Source organism: Xyrauchen texanus, chromosome 44, assembly GCF_025860055.1.
Source record: "Xyrauchen texanus isolate HMW12.3.18 chromosome 44, RBS_HiC_50CHRs, whole genome shotgun sequence".
Taxonomy (NCBI): domain Eukaryota; kingdom Metazoa; phylum Chordata; class Actinopteri; order Cypriniformes; family Catostomidae; genus Xyrauchen; species Xyrauchen texanus.
The window spans coordinates 2,850,856-2,868,594 of NC_068319.1; the positions used below are offsets into that span (position 1 = coordinate 2,850,856).

The window sequence follows — 17,739 nt, forward strand, 5'->3', positions numbered from 1 at the left end:
GTTTATAAACCTATGGTTTAACTTTATTAAAACAAGTTTATGTATCAAACATGGTTTAAGGGGGGAACAAATCATATTTTACATCTAATCAAATAATGCAAACCAATTAACAAATGAACACTGGATAAAAATGATGTCTGAGAACACTGTCAGGTCAGACACACACTTCTCAAACAACTGAATTAATTCAGACGTACACAGTTTAAAGTACAGTTAACCAAAACAGGAATTGAGCAGTTTAGATTAGCAAAGGATGAACTAAAATGCCACACAAAACTAACCATCGCAAGACTGGAAGGGCCCCCAAAATCTAAAGAAAGAAATAATAATTTGCGTAAAGAACATTAAGTCTGTTTTTAGGACTATTAAGGTCTTAAGACCTCTTTTTTTTTGCATTGGGAATTTCTTGTCATGACAATCAAGCATGTTTTCACCCCCTTAATAATTCTCCATTCATGATTTTCATTACTCCAATAGTGTTATTTGTATTACTAAAATCAACAAAGGCAGTACAGCAAATACTACCATCACGTATAAATACTACAATTTAAACTTTTGCATTACAGTTATGAGATTTTTGATGAAATATATGAGATGAAAATAATGTTAAAAAAATAAAAATAAAAAAAAAAGTCCTAAAAATAGGCTTCATTTACATCAAAGCTAAATATCATTTTTGATTTCGGACCTAGACATGTTCTTGGCCGGTTTTGTGTGAGATTCAGGACATTAACTAGCATGACCGATCCCCAAGATAAAACTGCAGTACGAGGAAATGTAATGGGTAACCTAAAACACAACATCAACCCTACTTGCATACAAATACACCATTCAAAAGCGCATTCACATCATATTCTAGCCGTTTACATCAAGTTCAGCTGCAGTATTAATACCTGTATGGTAGAGTGTGTGTGTGGGATTAAAAGATGCAAGTAAATGACCGAAAAGGTTGCGAGTCACATGTAAAGCACTATTGAACTGTTGTCACGAGCGTTTATGAGCAGTTGCATACTCAACCCTTATGGGAAATTAATTTGGCATCCTTGTAAGACAGTCTGTGTTCTCAGATGATGGTTCGGTTTAACCCTCCCATGGGGGGCTGCGTCGGCCGTCTACATCGGTTTCGACGTGGTACAGAATGTCTGCCAGTGTGTGTTCAGTGACAGCGCCCCATCCCATGTCACTCATCTGATCATACACAACAACAGGGAAAAATTACAAATGCTGCACATTATGATGGAACAGATTTAGTGTCATTATGAATTTCTGTACAGGGTCCCCACTCCATGATATTTTATACAAATCATTGTATAGAGGCGGCCCTTCCATAGAGCCATTACTAGCCAATGAGATATTTAATGAAATGTCTCTAGTGTGAAATGACTTTGACAGCAGAGTTGCAGTTTGTAAACTTTGCACTGCTAGAATTTCACAAACGGTAAAATTGCTCATGTCATGCACAAAGTAGATGTCCTAAACGGCTTGCCATAACTATAGTTTGCTAATATGAAATCTGTGGAGTGGTTAAAAAAAATGTGTTTTAATGACTTCAACCTAAGTGTATGTAAACTTCTGCCTTCATCTGTATACACTGCAGATATTTCAGAGCTTTTCTTAAGATCTCATTCACTTTAATGCCTTTTCCAGGCCTGGAAATCACAATTGGAAAATTGGCTGATATTTCTACATTTTATATGACTGTGGGAACCCTGATTGCACATCAAACGTGGATTAGCAGCCTAGAATTTGATGTAAACAATCAACCTTTTTGATAAAAATCTTTCCTATATGAAAAACACCCAATTAATAAAACACACAGTCTAGAAAATGTTTGAATTTCACACTTACTGGCTGAAACTTGACGTCTTTTGGAGGATATTTAAAGTGTGGTCCAAAATTAACAGACACCTGAAGAGGGAGAAAAATGTAGCATGAGGTAAAACAATTTCATCGGTTTCAGTTGAGTAGGTAAGTGACAGCACTGCTTTCAGTTCGATTTGGTTTAAAACAGCACCATAAACAGAGTGTGGCAGGGCGGAGGGCGGGGCCGGGTCGTGATCCTACACACCCGGTCCCGTATTAGGCTAATTATGCCTCCGTGAGGGATAAAGGTCGACTGCAGAGGATCGTGCGGGAGAGAGAGATCGTTAACGGACATGTCCGTCATGTGTAAAGAGACCAATGGAAAGGAGGCGGCGAGAACCGGCTTGACAATGTAAATAATATTTTAATGAACAACTTAAAACAAGGACACACACACACACACACACACACACACACACGACGGACATGTCCGTTAACGATCTCTCTCTCCCGCACGATCCTCTGCAGTCGACCTTTATCCCTCACGGAGGCATAATTAGCCTAATACGGGACCGGGTGTGTAGGATCACGACCCGGCCCCGCCCTCCGCCACAGAGCAACACTTATTACACACCTAATGCCGAGTTTACACTACACGATTTTAAGCCCGATTTTTGCTCGCCGACAGATTTGTGGAGATCGCCGACAAAAGCCTGAAATCCTAGGCAAATCGGAGCTCACTCCCTTGAGCGACAATCGCAATGTATGAACTATCAAAGACGTGATTTGAGAGAAGTATCAACGTGTCGCCGATGTCAGCGAGATATCTAGAATGTTAAATATCTGGACCCGTCTGCGACTCCAAATCGTGCAATGTGAAATACAGTTTGACTGCAACTGCAGTGTTGACCTACAGCCAATGAGAGAGCAAGAAAAGTTTCAGTGGGAGGAGTCCTGATGTACCTGCAACAGAACATCAACTGGCATGGCGGTATCAAGAAAGTCTCATTGGACCGAAGAAATGGAGGAAACATTAGTGGGACATTGGCAGGAGCAACAGTGCCTATTTGATGTTTCCTCTGAACTGTTGCACAACCGGGTGGAGGAAGAGAAGAGTTGGAGAGAAATCGCCAATTCTCTTGGACAGTCAGGGAAGCAAATAGGTCGATTTTTCAGTAGAAGCTACTTTTTCATATTGTAACCAATAAAATATATGATTAAAAACATGCACATCATATTCTGAAATGCAGAACATATGATCATGCATTTGTTTTCGTATATCGCATCACTTCTAACGTGTACTCGGTTGTAAAACTTAATTTGGAGTCCAGGCAGAGTCGTCGGGGATTCGTCAATAGTGAAATGTTTTGTAATGTGTTCACCCCTGTTGCAGATTCCTCGTGCAATTTGAAAACACCACGACTTCAATGACAAGACAGACAGTTGTGTGATATGAACGGTACCGCGATCCGACGTCTTTGAAAGTCATGTAGTGTGTAGGAGGCTTAAGAGGGACATACATTTGTAAAATAATTTATATCGACTTTTGCTTCTCAAAAGAGCTAAGACATATAATCACGTACCGTACAGCTCTTGTAGAGGGATATGGCGGGGTAATACATGCCCTCGAACAGATTCTCATAGGCCAATCCTTGATTCACTCCATTCTTGAAAAATATCATCTTAAAAAAAACATTTTACACATCAGTGATGTCATCATAATAACATAATTGAACAACATTAAAATGGATCAATATTGTGCATTAAAACACTCACTCGGCTGATACTGGTTGGTTTCAAACTCTTCTCGGCTTTGTCCACGTAATCTTTCTCTTCAAAGTACAGGTAGCTTTTGAATTTGATCAGCGCCTTAAAGATTAAATGACACGTTAACATTTCAGTAAGTTTACAGCAACATTTGTCACTTGATAAAAACCTGTAAACGCCCAAGTGCGCAAACATTTTTGGTCCAGAAGAGAACGTGTTGATGTCCACTAGCATATAGATGACCTCAAATTTAATAGACATGGACGAAAATAAATTTTCTGCAGTAATAAACACGGTGCATTGAGAAGTTGGTGTGTTCCTACTTTGTCCTTGTAGGTATCTGGCAGGGCTTTGGCGGTTTCGGTGCCGTCGGGCAGCTCAATATAGAAGCCCAGAATGTCGCCCTGTCCGTATCCATCAGAATAATGCTTTCCTATAGACTGATGGAAGCGAGTTCCTTTCTTACTGCGCCAGGAGTAGCTGAACTTATCGTAACCCAGAGGAGCTTGAAGGTTACCTGAAATACCACACAACAGACACTGTAAATAAATAGGAGAGATAAACAGGTGTTTGTCTTTAACAAGTGTGATACAGACCTAGTGGTTGTGACCAGCCCAGTCGAGCCGCAGTGTCCGGTGGCATTTCGTCTACGGTGACCTCAAAGTACCACGCCCCCTTCCTGACCCCATGAGACGCTCTGACCATCGAGTAGCCCTTCTCACCGGTCACAGTCAAGCGGTCATCTGATATCTTTAGCTGCGGAGCTGTGATTATTTTGATAAAAGGTAGGCAATAAAGAACATTGCAAATGCTGTAAAAAATGTTAATACAATGTTCATGTATTTAACATTAAAATCCAGGGCGTGCTGAGTTACTCCAGCCAGGACTCATAAGCAACCAGATTGGCCCGGTTGCTAGGGAGGGTAGAGTCACAGGGGGGTAACATCCTCATGGTCGTTATAATGTGGTTCTCGCTCTCGGTGGGGCGCGTGGCGAGTTGTGCGTGATGTGGAGAATAGCGTGAAGCCTCCATATGCGCTGCGTCTCCACGGTAACGCACTCAACAAGCCACGTGATAAGATGCGCGGATTGACTGTCTCAGACGCGGAGGCAACTGAGATTCGTCCTCCGCCACCCGGATTGAGGCGAGTGACTATGCCACAACAAGGACTTGGAGCGGATTAGGAATTGGGCATTCCAACTTGGGGGAAAGATATGGGAGAAAAATCCCCCAAAATAAGTTTTTAAGGAAGCGCAAAAACAAAAATCTCAGGTCTTAAATGGCCACATCCACTTGTTATGTTTTGTTACACTATTAAGAAGAGAAAGATTGAGGAATAATAAAGAGGTGTGGGCATAATTCCAAACAATGGATGAGATACAGGGGTTGGAATGAGTTTCCGGGTCACTAAAGATCAGAGGTATGCATTAAACAATGGTTAAACAAGAATAAGTGTTGTTCAGTGTTTGTTCATGTTAACTTTCTTCTATAGAATAATGTGCACTGATGAATTATGCACAATAAGAACAGAGACAGAGACAGGAAAAAAAGAGCTCACTTTGAATTTATGGTAACTTTAAAATGTTTGGATAACTTAAATAATCCAAAAATAAACTATTTCAAAAAAGCGCACAATTCCAATTTTCATGCAATTGATTAATGGTGAATATTTAGTATGAAATAATGTAGGACAGATTTAATGCATCAGGATTTGATTGGATGGTGAAACGTAGTTATTTGATTTTGAAGGACTATGAATTCAAATATTTTTCTTTAGAATAACATGCACAGGTGAATCATACACAAGAAGACCAATAGGAAGTAAATGGGGTTCGTTGTTGTCTTAAATACTCTTGATACTTATCTGTTGCATTCAATTGTAAATGTATATATATGCTGTGGATGTACCTCTATCATGCAGTGCCAGCAGCACTCTCTCATACAGACAGGCTCTGTACAGATCTCCAGGAATGGGCTTTCCGGCCCAGCAGTCCAGCTCTAGTTTCTCTGGGTCGGGAGCGTGGGGATCCGGCTCTGCTAGGATATAACGATAACCGTCTTTATTGAAGGGATGCTCAAGTGGATATCCGTGAGGCGGCAGACGTTGAGCGGAAAACAGTGGGTCACTAGGAAAAAAGAATAAAACACAATCAAAACCCCCATGTTCTAGTATCAAATTTAAGCTATTGTATTTTGTTAATGGAGTGGAAAGAGTCCAATATAAACATTCAAATACGGCCGTTCAAAAGTATAGCCACAAGAATTAAACATACACGTTAACAAGATTTTAGAGTGATGAATTCGCTCATATGGTTTAATGTGGCCTCAAATGCAGTTGATTAAGCTTAACTTGTTAGGGTTAGGTGTTTAGGTCAGGGGTTAGAGTTAGGGTTACCCTAACATTCCTTAAATGTAATAATTTCGTTAGTGCAAGCGGTTGAAATTTCAGTGAATCTCAACTCAAATTTGTATTATGTCAAAATGACAAATTATACCAAGATATATCCAATTAAGTATTTAGTGCAATCAGGACAGAAGACATCAGGATGGGGCAAATACTTTTTCACAGCACTGTAACTTAGATGATCAAACCAGATTAAGACAAATTTATAAATAAATGCACGTAGTTCACATACTATTTTTGCCACTGTATGTGGGAAGTAATTAAAGCCCTAATATTGGCTTTGTTTTTTTACCTGCGTGTTCTCTTGGCTGTTCCAGCAGCAGCTCCGTCCTGTTGATGTTGTTGCTGTTGTTTGCGTTTGGCTCCTCTGCCTTTACCAGAAGTAGCTGGAGGAAGTCCACCTGGGACACACAGGAAGTAAGAGACACAGTTCGAAGACCATCCTTTCTACAAACACTATTGGCGTAGATTCAACCTAACTTGCATGCTCCGATTTAGTCAAGTTAACTTTTCAGCCCAATTAATCAGCCAAACCCTCCTCTAACATTTCAGCTACACCAAGTTTATTTAGCACAACCTAGCAGTCAGGAGAGCGCGAGCAGCCCTGCTGAGTGTTGGTCAAGGCTTGAGTTCAATCTAACGGCCACAGCGTTTGACAAAACACGCCAATTATGAAGCGCCAAAGTTCATTTATATGGGCCAAAAGCCATGGCGGTTAGATTTCAAATCAACTGCTGTGTGCAACAGGTAAGAGAGGGGGCACAAGCACACAGAAGCATGAATTAGTAGGTGTGTTCGACTTCAACTGTGCCTTGCTTGACCGATCGGTTAGATTTGCCGGTTGCAGTCAGGGGAGGAGTTAAAAAGAGCCCCCAATCGTGAATAAGCTTTGGAGCAACTGCACCATTCAAGCCAGGCGGCTAGCCTCGACTCGCTCTCGTAGCAGTGGTGTCGTCAAACTTTCCCTAGCTGGCATGCATTGCTTCAAGTCAAGCGCTGATTGGTCGGTGAAATGCTGCGTGGAGTCGAACACACCTTAGGTAGATATCAGGCTGCAGGTTTAGGGGGTGTGGCCAAAAGGAGCAAGCAAATAATTGGAGAGCGCTAAAATCAAATGCAAGGCAAGGGGAGGTGACAGAAGCACCAAACATAAGCCTTTCATCTTAAACGGCACATGAAAACGGCTCCATATTCACCTGAAAAAGTTGCTCCACCTGAAATATAATGTACAGCTTTAATAGGATTCCCTCAATGAAGGAAATGTGCAACTATATCTGTGATTTATACGTTTAGAATAGTTCAGCTCACCATTCAACCCTCCAGAACCGGTGATTGTTGTCATTTGCTTTTGGTTGTCATATGATGGTCCAATATTGCCCAGATACTGAAAAAACAAAGAGCGCGACAAACTCAAAAAATGTCTTTTAAAAAGAAATTCACAGAAAAACTAAAACACTGGGTATGTTCAAAATGCCATTTTTGAAAATAGTAGAATGCACTGCCAAATGTTAAGACAAAAACACAAAATGGTATTAAAAACAGAAAACAGCCATATTTATTTATGAGCTAACTGGACACCACTTAGCGGGCAATGTAGTAAGGTCATGTGACAACAATAACTGGGTTTCCATCTAAATGTTTAGCATTTCTAAGTGCATTTCTAAAAATATGACTAATGAAAATTTGAATCGATGCACATATTCATCCGATACGTCACTCGCATTATCGTTTTGTCTTGGAGCAGCTGTACCTCGTTTTTTCAAATTCTGCCAAGAGACGCCACAGAATAAGTGTAATATCTGATATAACGAGGGCTTAAACGGCTGCTGTGCCCACACGCCACCAGCCTCCATATTCCTGCAAGCGCCCGCTCTCAAAACTGTTCTAGCATAATGTGAAGACCCACTTTAATGACCAGCTGTGGGGTAAACACTTCTAAATGTCAAGGGTTATGTTCGAAGAATTGTGAGCCGAGGTCTGACTTTTCATTGGGTCTTGTGTTAATTTAGTTAACAAAAACTTTGACGGAAAATGTTCGTCAACGACCTTTTTTTTCCATGAATACCACCAGACGATGACGAGACGGCACTGACGTCATTAAACACGAACTGTGACTATCAACATGCAATATTGTTGAAGAAAAAAGATGAGACTAAAATGTAACTACCAAAATCTCTTTATTTTTGTTGGCAAAAAAAAGAGACAAAATATTAAAGATGTTTTTTTTTTTTTTAAATTACAATCCAGATATCCTGTTCATTGGATGGTATGAGCAGCCTTTCCTGTCCTGCACGCAGCATATCACTAAGCAAGCACAGTAAGTGCATCAGTCGAAATGTGACTAAAATAAGACTAAAATGCCCATACTTTGTCAACTAAAACTTAGTTGACCAAGTATGATCAAACCTAAAAAGAACATTTGACACAGGACTAAGACTAAATTAAAAAACAGCTGACAAAATGAACACTACATTAAGCCATTGCACTCATAACATGTGCACAAATGGTCAAAACGCATCACCGTTTTGCTAATTAACTTTCCATCCCCATCATTTTAACTAATGCGAAACTCTAGATAATCCACCTCTACCTAGCGCATTAAATTGTTCCCATATTTTGAGTTTATTCGCATATCAAGCGCTTCCATTCAGGATTTCTTATGCAAAAATTAAAAATGCGCAAAAATAGTTGGATGAAAAACCCCAGCTAATGAAGCACACTACCGTATTTATTGTAGCATACTGTATATTATTTCATATACAGGTTTTTTTTTTTTTTAAATATGAAGTGTATATTGTGCATTATGCACGTATAACATTTTTATATTAGACACTAGAGGTCGACCACTAGTGGATTTAGCGGATTATCGATCAATCGGTTGATAGTTTTGAAAATCGATTTATAGAAGAAAAGAAAATTGGCCACATTTTTTTCTTAATTTTGCATTTTTCCTAATTTCCGAAATTGCTAAATTTATACAAATTCCGATTTAATGAATGTAAAAAAAAAAATAAATAAATAAAAAAAAAAAAAAAACTTTCCTAACTGTGACTGGCACAGACATAAAATCACAGATGTAGCTTATTATTACACCAAAATACAACCTAAAAATCGAAATAAAACAAAAACAAATCTCTATATTATGTATTAACGAAATTAGGTTTTTCATATATATTAACCAGATGAGGTTTAATATTTATTGATATTTAATATTTATAGAGGCCACGGTTATACTGTAGAACCCTCCAGCCACAGAGGAACACGGTGGATCGTAAAACCGATATATCGGTCTTTCATTATTAGCCACTATGTCCATATGGCTAACATAAAAAAGTTTGTACCTGATCAAGCAAACCAAATTTGGGATAGTCCTCTTCGGGGTCTTTGCTGCCAGGATCTGGATGCTCTTTCACCAGGAAAACATCCCGCTCTTTACACTAAGTAAAAAAATAAAACACAAGTTGCTAAACATTATAAACCATATTGTGACCAACAAGAAGTGTAGTTCTGAAAAGTTACGGTGATAAACCCTTTGGTCTACGGAATCATGAATACAATTATTGAAATAATTAACCAGTCATTAACCGATTACCAACACTTAAAAACAAAGTTGTTCTCTGAACAAATTGAAAGGGATTTGATTCCCGTTTTCGGTTTTTTGTTGTTCCTTGAACCGTGTTTGGTCCCTGGTTTTCAGTGCAGTAAACATCTGTATCACTCACCATTGTCTTCACAATGTTATTTGGCCAGGTCAGTTTGCCAGGTCTTTGGCGGGTCGTCATACACTCCCAATATTTGTCAATGAACGGTATGATGTCCTTTAAAATATATCAAACAGAAACACTGAAACAACAACACAAAACAAACAACATGTCAATATAGCCTGTTAGCTTCAGATGTCTTAACAGTACCTTGTCTTTGGAGAACATTGTTTTGGGATGCTCATCTTGAGTTCTGGATCTCCATGTCAGATTTGCCAAAGCGGTGAGACACATTTCCTTGAGATCTGTGGATGTAAAAATGTTCCACTACTGAATAGATGGGCAGTCCTTAAAAGACAACACGAAGCTGCATTTGGATTCAATTCACTTCTGAAATTAGACTTATAATAGGGTTTTATGTTACCCAATGAGATTTAATTAGATTGTGAAAAAAAACCCAGCCCATCACAAATGAAAATGTGCTTACGAAAAAGAGTTTGATGTGCACTGATGAAGTTTGCACAATAAGACAAGGAATGTGTATTATGACAGTAACAGTCAACTTTGATTTCATGCTCACTTTCACCATCTGAAAACAAAACTGTGAATAGTTGATCCATGTATAACCAAAGCAAATCCACTTACTAGCTTGTTTTCTCAGAAAGTAAGTGTTTCCACTGTGGTGGCAGACATTGCAGTGGAACACATAGTTGGTCATGAATGGGAGGCAAGTTCTGCAGGAAGAGGAAACAGACCAGTTACATACATGAGTGTGGGTTATCTCTCTCTCTCTTAATACAGACAGAGTAAGTGAGGTGATTAAAAGAGACGAACATACGCCGTGTCAATGCTGAAAGTGTCGGCTGTAAACCACTTCATGCACAGCGCACACTGCAGCTCAAATTCACCCAGCTGACGGCCGTTCTCGTCGTCTCCAGATCCCATCTGAGCGTCAGCCGCCTCTGAACTGTCACCTGCCATGTCCTGAGTGGAATTTGAAAAACACGTACAGGTGAAATTCAATCAAAGCACAAACACAACACTTCAAGCAGAATTATCCATTGTTTCAGTGGAGTACTTGTATTAACTGAGCTTCAGATGTGTGTGCAACTCATCTCTTTCACTGCATGTTGATATAAGAGACCTCATTTCCACCTGGTATTAAGATGCGTTTCGGGTGATCCGATCATACGTGTTCAGCGCTAAATACAGGTCTAAAACGTTTCGTGATCGGATCAAATTTGAGGTTTAAACAGTAATCCATCCTATATGCGCCCTGGCAGAAGTTAAGCTCCACCCCTCACCTGTCAATCAAGCACTGCACTAAAACAAGAGTTTAAACTTTACAAGTTACGAGCGGCTTTTAAAAAAATAATCGTCCTATTGGAAAATTAGAAAAAAGTGGATACATACTCAACCACGAGAGCTTCACGGATCTTCTTTAGTGTGTCTGACATCAACATAAATGAGAAGAACGAACACCTGAAGCTCCTTTAATACATGTAATCCACTAAAATGTTGGATAATTCTGCTCTAAATTATGCATTAGATTACATTTCATCTGCATCTGGGAGAAAAAGCTTTCATGCAGTAACACACTGACATAGTGATTAATGTATGTCATCATGAAACAGAGACCCTCCCCTCCAAATCTGATCACAAGTGGTCACAGGAGACGCATTTAAGTGACCAGGTGTAAACAGTGATGTGTCTCGCCTGACCACACTTGATCAGATCACCCGAGATGCATCGTAATACCGGGTGGAAACAGGGTCAGAAACACTGAAGAAAATCAGTGAATTTCTCAAGCTTATGTCTTTTTCCAATTTTTCCGATCAGACTGTATATCCTTTTTAAGCCGCTCGTAACCGGCAAAGTTTAAACTCTTGTATTAGTGCAGTGGTTGATTGACAGGTAAAGGGTTGTGCATTCAAGACCGATACACATCAAATGCGTCAAACCAATTGCTATCGGATCCAGTGTTGGATAATTTACTCTAACAAAAGTAATAAATAACTAACTACTAATTACATCTTCTACAGTGTAATTAGATTACTGCACTAATTTGTCTGAAAGTAATTGTGTGGCAGGGCGGAGGCCGGGTCGTGATACTACACACCCGTAAATTACATCCAACACTGATCGGATCACCCGAAACTCATCTTAGTACCATGGTAGGGTTGCACCAGCTGTGTCCAAGTTCTCACATCAGTTAGGATGTAAAGTTCACAGTAAGGGCTTAGTAACAGCTAGTTAGTTTGTAACTAAGTTGGTGCTTAATTTTGTTGCACCACCTGTTCTTCATGCAAGACTTAACTAGTAGGTTGTAAGATCTCAAGTAATGCATAGTCGCATAATATGACGTTTACCTGTATTGATCCAATAAACAGCCTTCAAATTTGTACACAGAAGTATTAAAAAGCCATGCATTTCAGTTTGATCTTGTTACGCTTAGCGCCCAAACCTTGTTTGCTCATGTAACTGTGAGCTGTTACAAATGATATCCCCATTAAAATACGATACGTGATAAAAGTCGATTTGATAAATAGTATTCGCCCTGTGTAAATAACAATATATAGGAACTGTATCTAAAATACATCAGGGGTGATATATAAATACTAATACAACAGACGTTTATTCATTTTAATATCCTATAATAACATAACTGCACCGTTAGATCAGTTTCATGCTGAAGAGACACTTAAAAGTTTGTATTTTCGCTCTCGTAAAGGTAAACATCATACTGTATGAACGCATCATACAAAAGGATTGATGCCCATCACACAAAACATGAGCTCACTGATGTCATAAAATATCAGTCTGCTTTTTATTCAAACCGTTACTCCTGGTCAGAGACTGCCATAAATATTTAGTGTATACATAGGGACATGTCCATGTCCCAAGTTTAATGGTGCAACGCTCAAATATTTAGTAGTGCGTAAATTATGACTTGGAGCCCATTTATTCCAGAACTAGGCTAAGTTGTAACTTACGTATAGCTGGTGTAAACAGGGTTAAATATTGATGACATCATTCTAAAAGACCCCACAAAAACTAAGAGGTCTGTGGCTTTTAGTCCAGGTCTGTTAGCTTTGAAGTCATCTGTATGTTAGTGCAAGTAGCAATTTATGTTTTTGCTGGATTGTGACATAAACCAAAGTCTATAGGCTATTTAACAAAGGGAAAGGCCTTTTGATGTCCAACCCCAACTTACAGTTTCAATAGTAAATACATCAACACAGGACACCTACCATAGTCTCTTTCCCACTGGAAGACTCCGCCTCCATATTTGTAGTCAGATCACCAAATGAAGCATCTCTGAAAAACACATATTATATAGAAGAGATATATAAAGTGATAAAACTGCTCACTAGATCACACTTAATGGAACTTTTTGGAAATAAGTGTATTTTTTAAGGATACTGACACAACAATGAGTACATTTTTTTTTAAACATGTCAAAAGTACAAATAATTTAGAAGCATAAATGATCAATTATAGAGGAAAATATATATTTTTCATTGTTAAGGTCAGGGAGAGGGTGGAAATCTGACATGCAAAACTAAATTATGACAGCTTTTGATGCAAGAGGACCTTATGGAATAAAAAATGCATAATGTATGAATAAGAAGTCTAAATGTCTTTCAGAATACTAATAATTTAAGCATAACTCATCTAAACACAATAATACGATATAGAGAGTATTTGTATACGTTTGTTTTGGCAAAGGTCATCGGGGAAAATAAAGTAAAACACAGAAAACGGAGTAAGCATAAAGTTTAAGCGAAATAATTTCAACAACACGTGAATTAAATTAAAGAACACAAGAGATTAAATCAAACAGGACATACAATTCGCACATTCACTTCATTAAACCGCTTGATTTCAGTTTGTTGCGGTGTTTATTCTCTGAACAGTTATCTTTTTACCTCAGCTGTCTTATATATACGTGTGTATAAGACGTTAAGAGTCTATTTGATTATTAATATCGGTGTTGTGTTGATAAATACGCATTTTCATTGATTCTCACCCTTCTGTTGTTTCTCCGCGCGCCTCTGCAGCCATCTTAAAATAACGACCAGTGAATGAAATCTCGCGATGATTCACGCGATGGGAGAAAGGTGCCGCAGTATGTTCCTGGCAGGGTCCTCAGGGTAGGGGCGGGGTTAGGGCATTTGCTGCCTTCCAGGAACAGACTGGGGCCTCTTTGTAGTGTACAATGGGCGATGATTCAGCGGCTTCTCCGCGAGTGTGATTACTTTCACTGGCACCTGCTGGTTAATTGTGCAATTCCATCGTTGAGAAAAGTTGTAATAAACAGTTTTGAAATCTATTTCAGGGAAGCTTTCTGTACACATGCGCATTTTAATTGCCAATGAAGTTCTGCTCTGTGCTATTTATCTCGTAAATTTATATCGTCTTACTATTTTTGCGATAGGGTCACGTTAATTGGTGTAAAAGTCTGTTTTTGGTAACTTCTTCAATGCTTTGAAAGAATTTTAGTTTGCAGGAGAGAATTCACAAAATATTCAACAGTAATTTCAGACAGATGTTTGAAACCAGCATACAAAACCACTAGAGAAAACAAGCATTTGTGGAATTAGACTTTTGACTTAAAGCCTTATATTTACAGAGATGTATGACAAGTTACTCATGTGACAGCTAGCCATGGTCTCCCCTATAGTATAGTATAGGATAGTATAGTATAGTATAGTATAGTGTAGTGTAGTGTAGTGTAGTGTAGTGTAGTATAATACAGTATAGTATAGCATAGTATAGTATATTATAGTGTGGTGTGGTATAGTATAATATAGTATAGTATAGTGTAGTGTAGTAGAGTGTAGTATACTATAGTATAATACAGTATAGTATAGCATAGTGTACTATATTGTAGTGTAGTAGAGTGTAGTATACTATAGTATAATACAGTATAGTATAGTGTAGTAGAGTGTAGTATACTATAGTATAATACAGTATAGTATAGCGTAGTGTAGTAGAGTAGTACAGTATAGTATAGTATAGCGTAGTGTAGTAGAGTGTAGTATACTATAGTATAATACAGTATAGTATAGCGTAGTGTAGTAGAGTGTAGTATACTATAGTATAATACAGTATAGTATAGCGTAGTGTAGTATACTATAGTATAATACAGTATAGTATAGTATAGCGTAGTGTAGTAGAGTGTAGTATAGTATAGTATAGCAGAATATGGTAAAATATTAGAATAGTAGCTATTATATAGTAATAGTAGCTATAGTACAGTATAGTATAGTATAGTACAGTATAGTATAGTATAGTATAGTATAGTATAGAATAGGAATAGTAGCTACAGTACAGATACAGCTTTGGATAAAAGCACCTGCCAAATGCATAATATAATATAGCATAATGTGTTAAAGTGGTTTTTATTGTCGTTCAACCATATACAGTTTGTACAATACACAGCGAAACAAGACAACGTTCCTTCAGGACCATGGTGCTACATAAAAACAACATAGGACAAACACAGAACCACATGACTACACAGACTAATTAACATACCTATATAAAGTGCATGTGCAAACGTGTGCAAAAACGTATGGGACAGTACAATAAATTACTAAAAGGAACAGTACCATAGGCACAGTAAGAGACAATGCAGCGCCAACCAATGCACATTTGTAATCTGAGTAGTGCAAAAAGATGACACTATCTAAAAATGCCAAATGTAAACATAACATATGAAACAGTGTTCTATGGACATAGCAGTTATTGAGGTAGCAGCCAGTTATAAAGTGACAGTGAATTAAAGTGCAACTCTGGACTCTGTGCAAAAGTTGGATGGTGTACAGGTGTGTGTGTGTGTGTGTCAGTCCAGTCTCTGAGTATTGAGGAATCTGATGGCTTGGGGGAAGAAGCTGTTACACAGTAACTACACCAGTCCGTTAGCCGCTGCACCTCCTTTCTGTATGCTGACTCGTCGTTCATGCTGATGAGACCCACCACGGTCGTGTCATCTGTGAACTTGATGTGGTTCGAGCTGTGGATTGCAGCACAGTCGTGAGTCAGCAGAGTGAACAGCAGTGGACTGAGCACACAGCCCTGGTAATAGTAGCTATAGTATAGTACAGTGCAGTATAGTATAATATAGTGTAGTTTAGTATGGCATGTATGGTATGACATATGGTAAAACACTGTACAGTAAAGTAGGATGAATTCAGGTGCATTGGGCTTGTTATTGATTAATCTGAATGCCAAAAGTGCACGAGTTTAGTATAGTATAATATAGCATAGTATAGCAAACTATAGTGAAGTATTGGAATAAAAGCTATAGTATTGTAATATTAGCTATAGTATAGTAAAGCATTGTATAGTGAAATACAGCAAAGGTAGCTATAGCATAGTATAGTATAGAATAGAATACAAATAGCAGTATAGTATAATAAAGCGTAGTATAGTCATATAAATCAATAGTAGCTATAGTATAGTACAGTAAAGTGCAGTACAGTATTGTATAGTATTGCATGCATTATATGACATACGTATGGTAAAACACTGTATAGTATGGTGAATTCAGGTACATTGGGCTTGTTTTTGATAAATTTTAATGCCAAAACATTTCCCAATTTAGTGTAGTATAGTATAGCTGAAGTATAGTAATAGTAGCTATAGTTTATTACAGAACATAGTATACTGTATAGTCTAGTACAGTACAGTATATTTGGTACAGTATAGTATAGGAATAGTACCTACAGTATAGTATAATATAGCATAGTAATGTAGAGTATAGTATCGCATATTATAGTAAAGTATTGGAATAGTAACTATAGTATTGTAATATTAGCTATAGTATAGAAAATAATTGTATAGTGAAGTATAGTAATAGTAGCAATATTATTGTATAGTATAGAATACAGTTGGTAGCTACAGTATAGTATAATAAAGCATAGTAGTAAGATAAAGGAATAGTAGCTATAGTATAGTATAGTACAGTATAGAATAGTATGGTATGACATAGGGTAAAACACTGTATAGTAAGGTAAATTCAGGTACACTGGGCTTGTTATTGATTCATCTTAATGCCAACAAGTGTCCAAATTCAGTATAGTATAGCATAATATAGGATGGCATGTATGATATGATATAGAGTAAAACACTGTATAGTAGTATAGTATAGTATAGTATAGTATAGCATAGTATAGGATGGCATGTATGATGTGACATAGGGTACAACACTGTATAGTAGGGTAAATTCAGGTACACTGGGCTTGTTATTGACTAATCTTAATGCCAACAAGTGTCCCATTTCAGTATAGTATAGTATAGGATGGCATGTATGATATGATATATGGTAAAACACTGTATAGTAGTATAGTATAGTATAGTATAGCATAGTATAGGATGGCATTTATGATATTAATTTTGGTACAACGCTGTATGGTAAATTAGGGTGAATTCAGGTACACTGGGCTTGTTATTGATTCATTACATTATTACATTAATTTCAATGTAAAAATGTATATCAATTTAGGATAGTATATTATAGTATACTATAGTATAGCGTAGCATAGCATAGCATAGTAGAGTATAGTACATATAGTAGATTATAAAATAGTTCAGTTTCACATCTATCTCCAGATGTTCACCTGTTAAAAGGACTGTGCATTGTTGTTAACCATGTGTATAAACACATTTTATTCTTTTTGTCATAATGTATTAAACTTAAGCAAACTTTTCAGAACTTTTCAAAACAGCAAAATATTCATCTAGTGTCTTTCTATGAGCACAGATGCTTGAGCACAGTGTAAACACAGTATTGTCACAAATCAAAGTGTCCCTTTCTCTCAATAGACAATGACAATCATCAAATCCATCGTAAACCTGTAAAATGCAGTTTAAACATCTATTACCTCTAAAACGTCCTTTTGTTTCTCTGAAACTGCAGGACAATTTTCTGTTTGACTGTTGTTACCCACAGAGGCCAGACACCCACAGACTGAATGACCTTGTTGGTGGAATGTAAAGAGGCCCTTGAGAATTGTTCAAATACATGTCGTTTGTTGTATCCTTCTCGCTTCTGTATT

At 37.8% G+C, this 17,739-nt stretch overlaps 1 protein-coding gene across 2 annotated transcripts; it reads right to left on the reverse strand.

The window, feature by feature from the left end:
* Positions 1-15: 15 nt before the first annotated feature.
* Positions 16-13,742, reverse strand: ash2l (ash2 like, histone lysine methyltransferase complex subunit). Of its 2 annotated transcripts, XM_052117462.1 has the most exons (17): positions 13,707-13,742; positions 12,928-12,994; positions 10,515-10,660; positions 10,322-10,410; positions 9,887-9,981; positions 9,698-9,793; positions 9,317-9,412; positions 7,284-7,359; positions 7,172-7,189; positions 6,268-6,376; positions 5,480-5,697; positions 4,167-4,334; positions 3,894-4,087; positions 3,580-3,672; positions 3,387-3,485; positions 1,849-1,908; positions 16-1,188 (listed from the first exon to the last, which is right to left on the reverse strand). In XM_052117462.1, exons 1-17 carry the CDS (start codon positions 13,739-13,741, stop codon positions 1,081-1,083), a joined length of 1,767 nt encoding a protein of 588 aa, XP_051973422.1. In that variant the 5' UTR covers position 13,742; the 3' UTR covers positions 16-1,080. The 2 variants fall into 2 exon arrangements, with proteins under 2 accessions (XP_051973422.1, XP_051973423.1); XM_052117463.1 differs by lacking the exon at positions 7,172-7,189.
* Between the last annotated feature and the right edge of the window lie 3,997 nt (positions 13,743-17,739).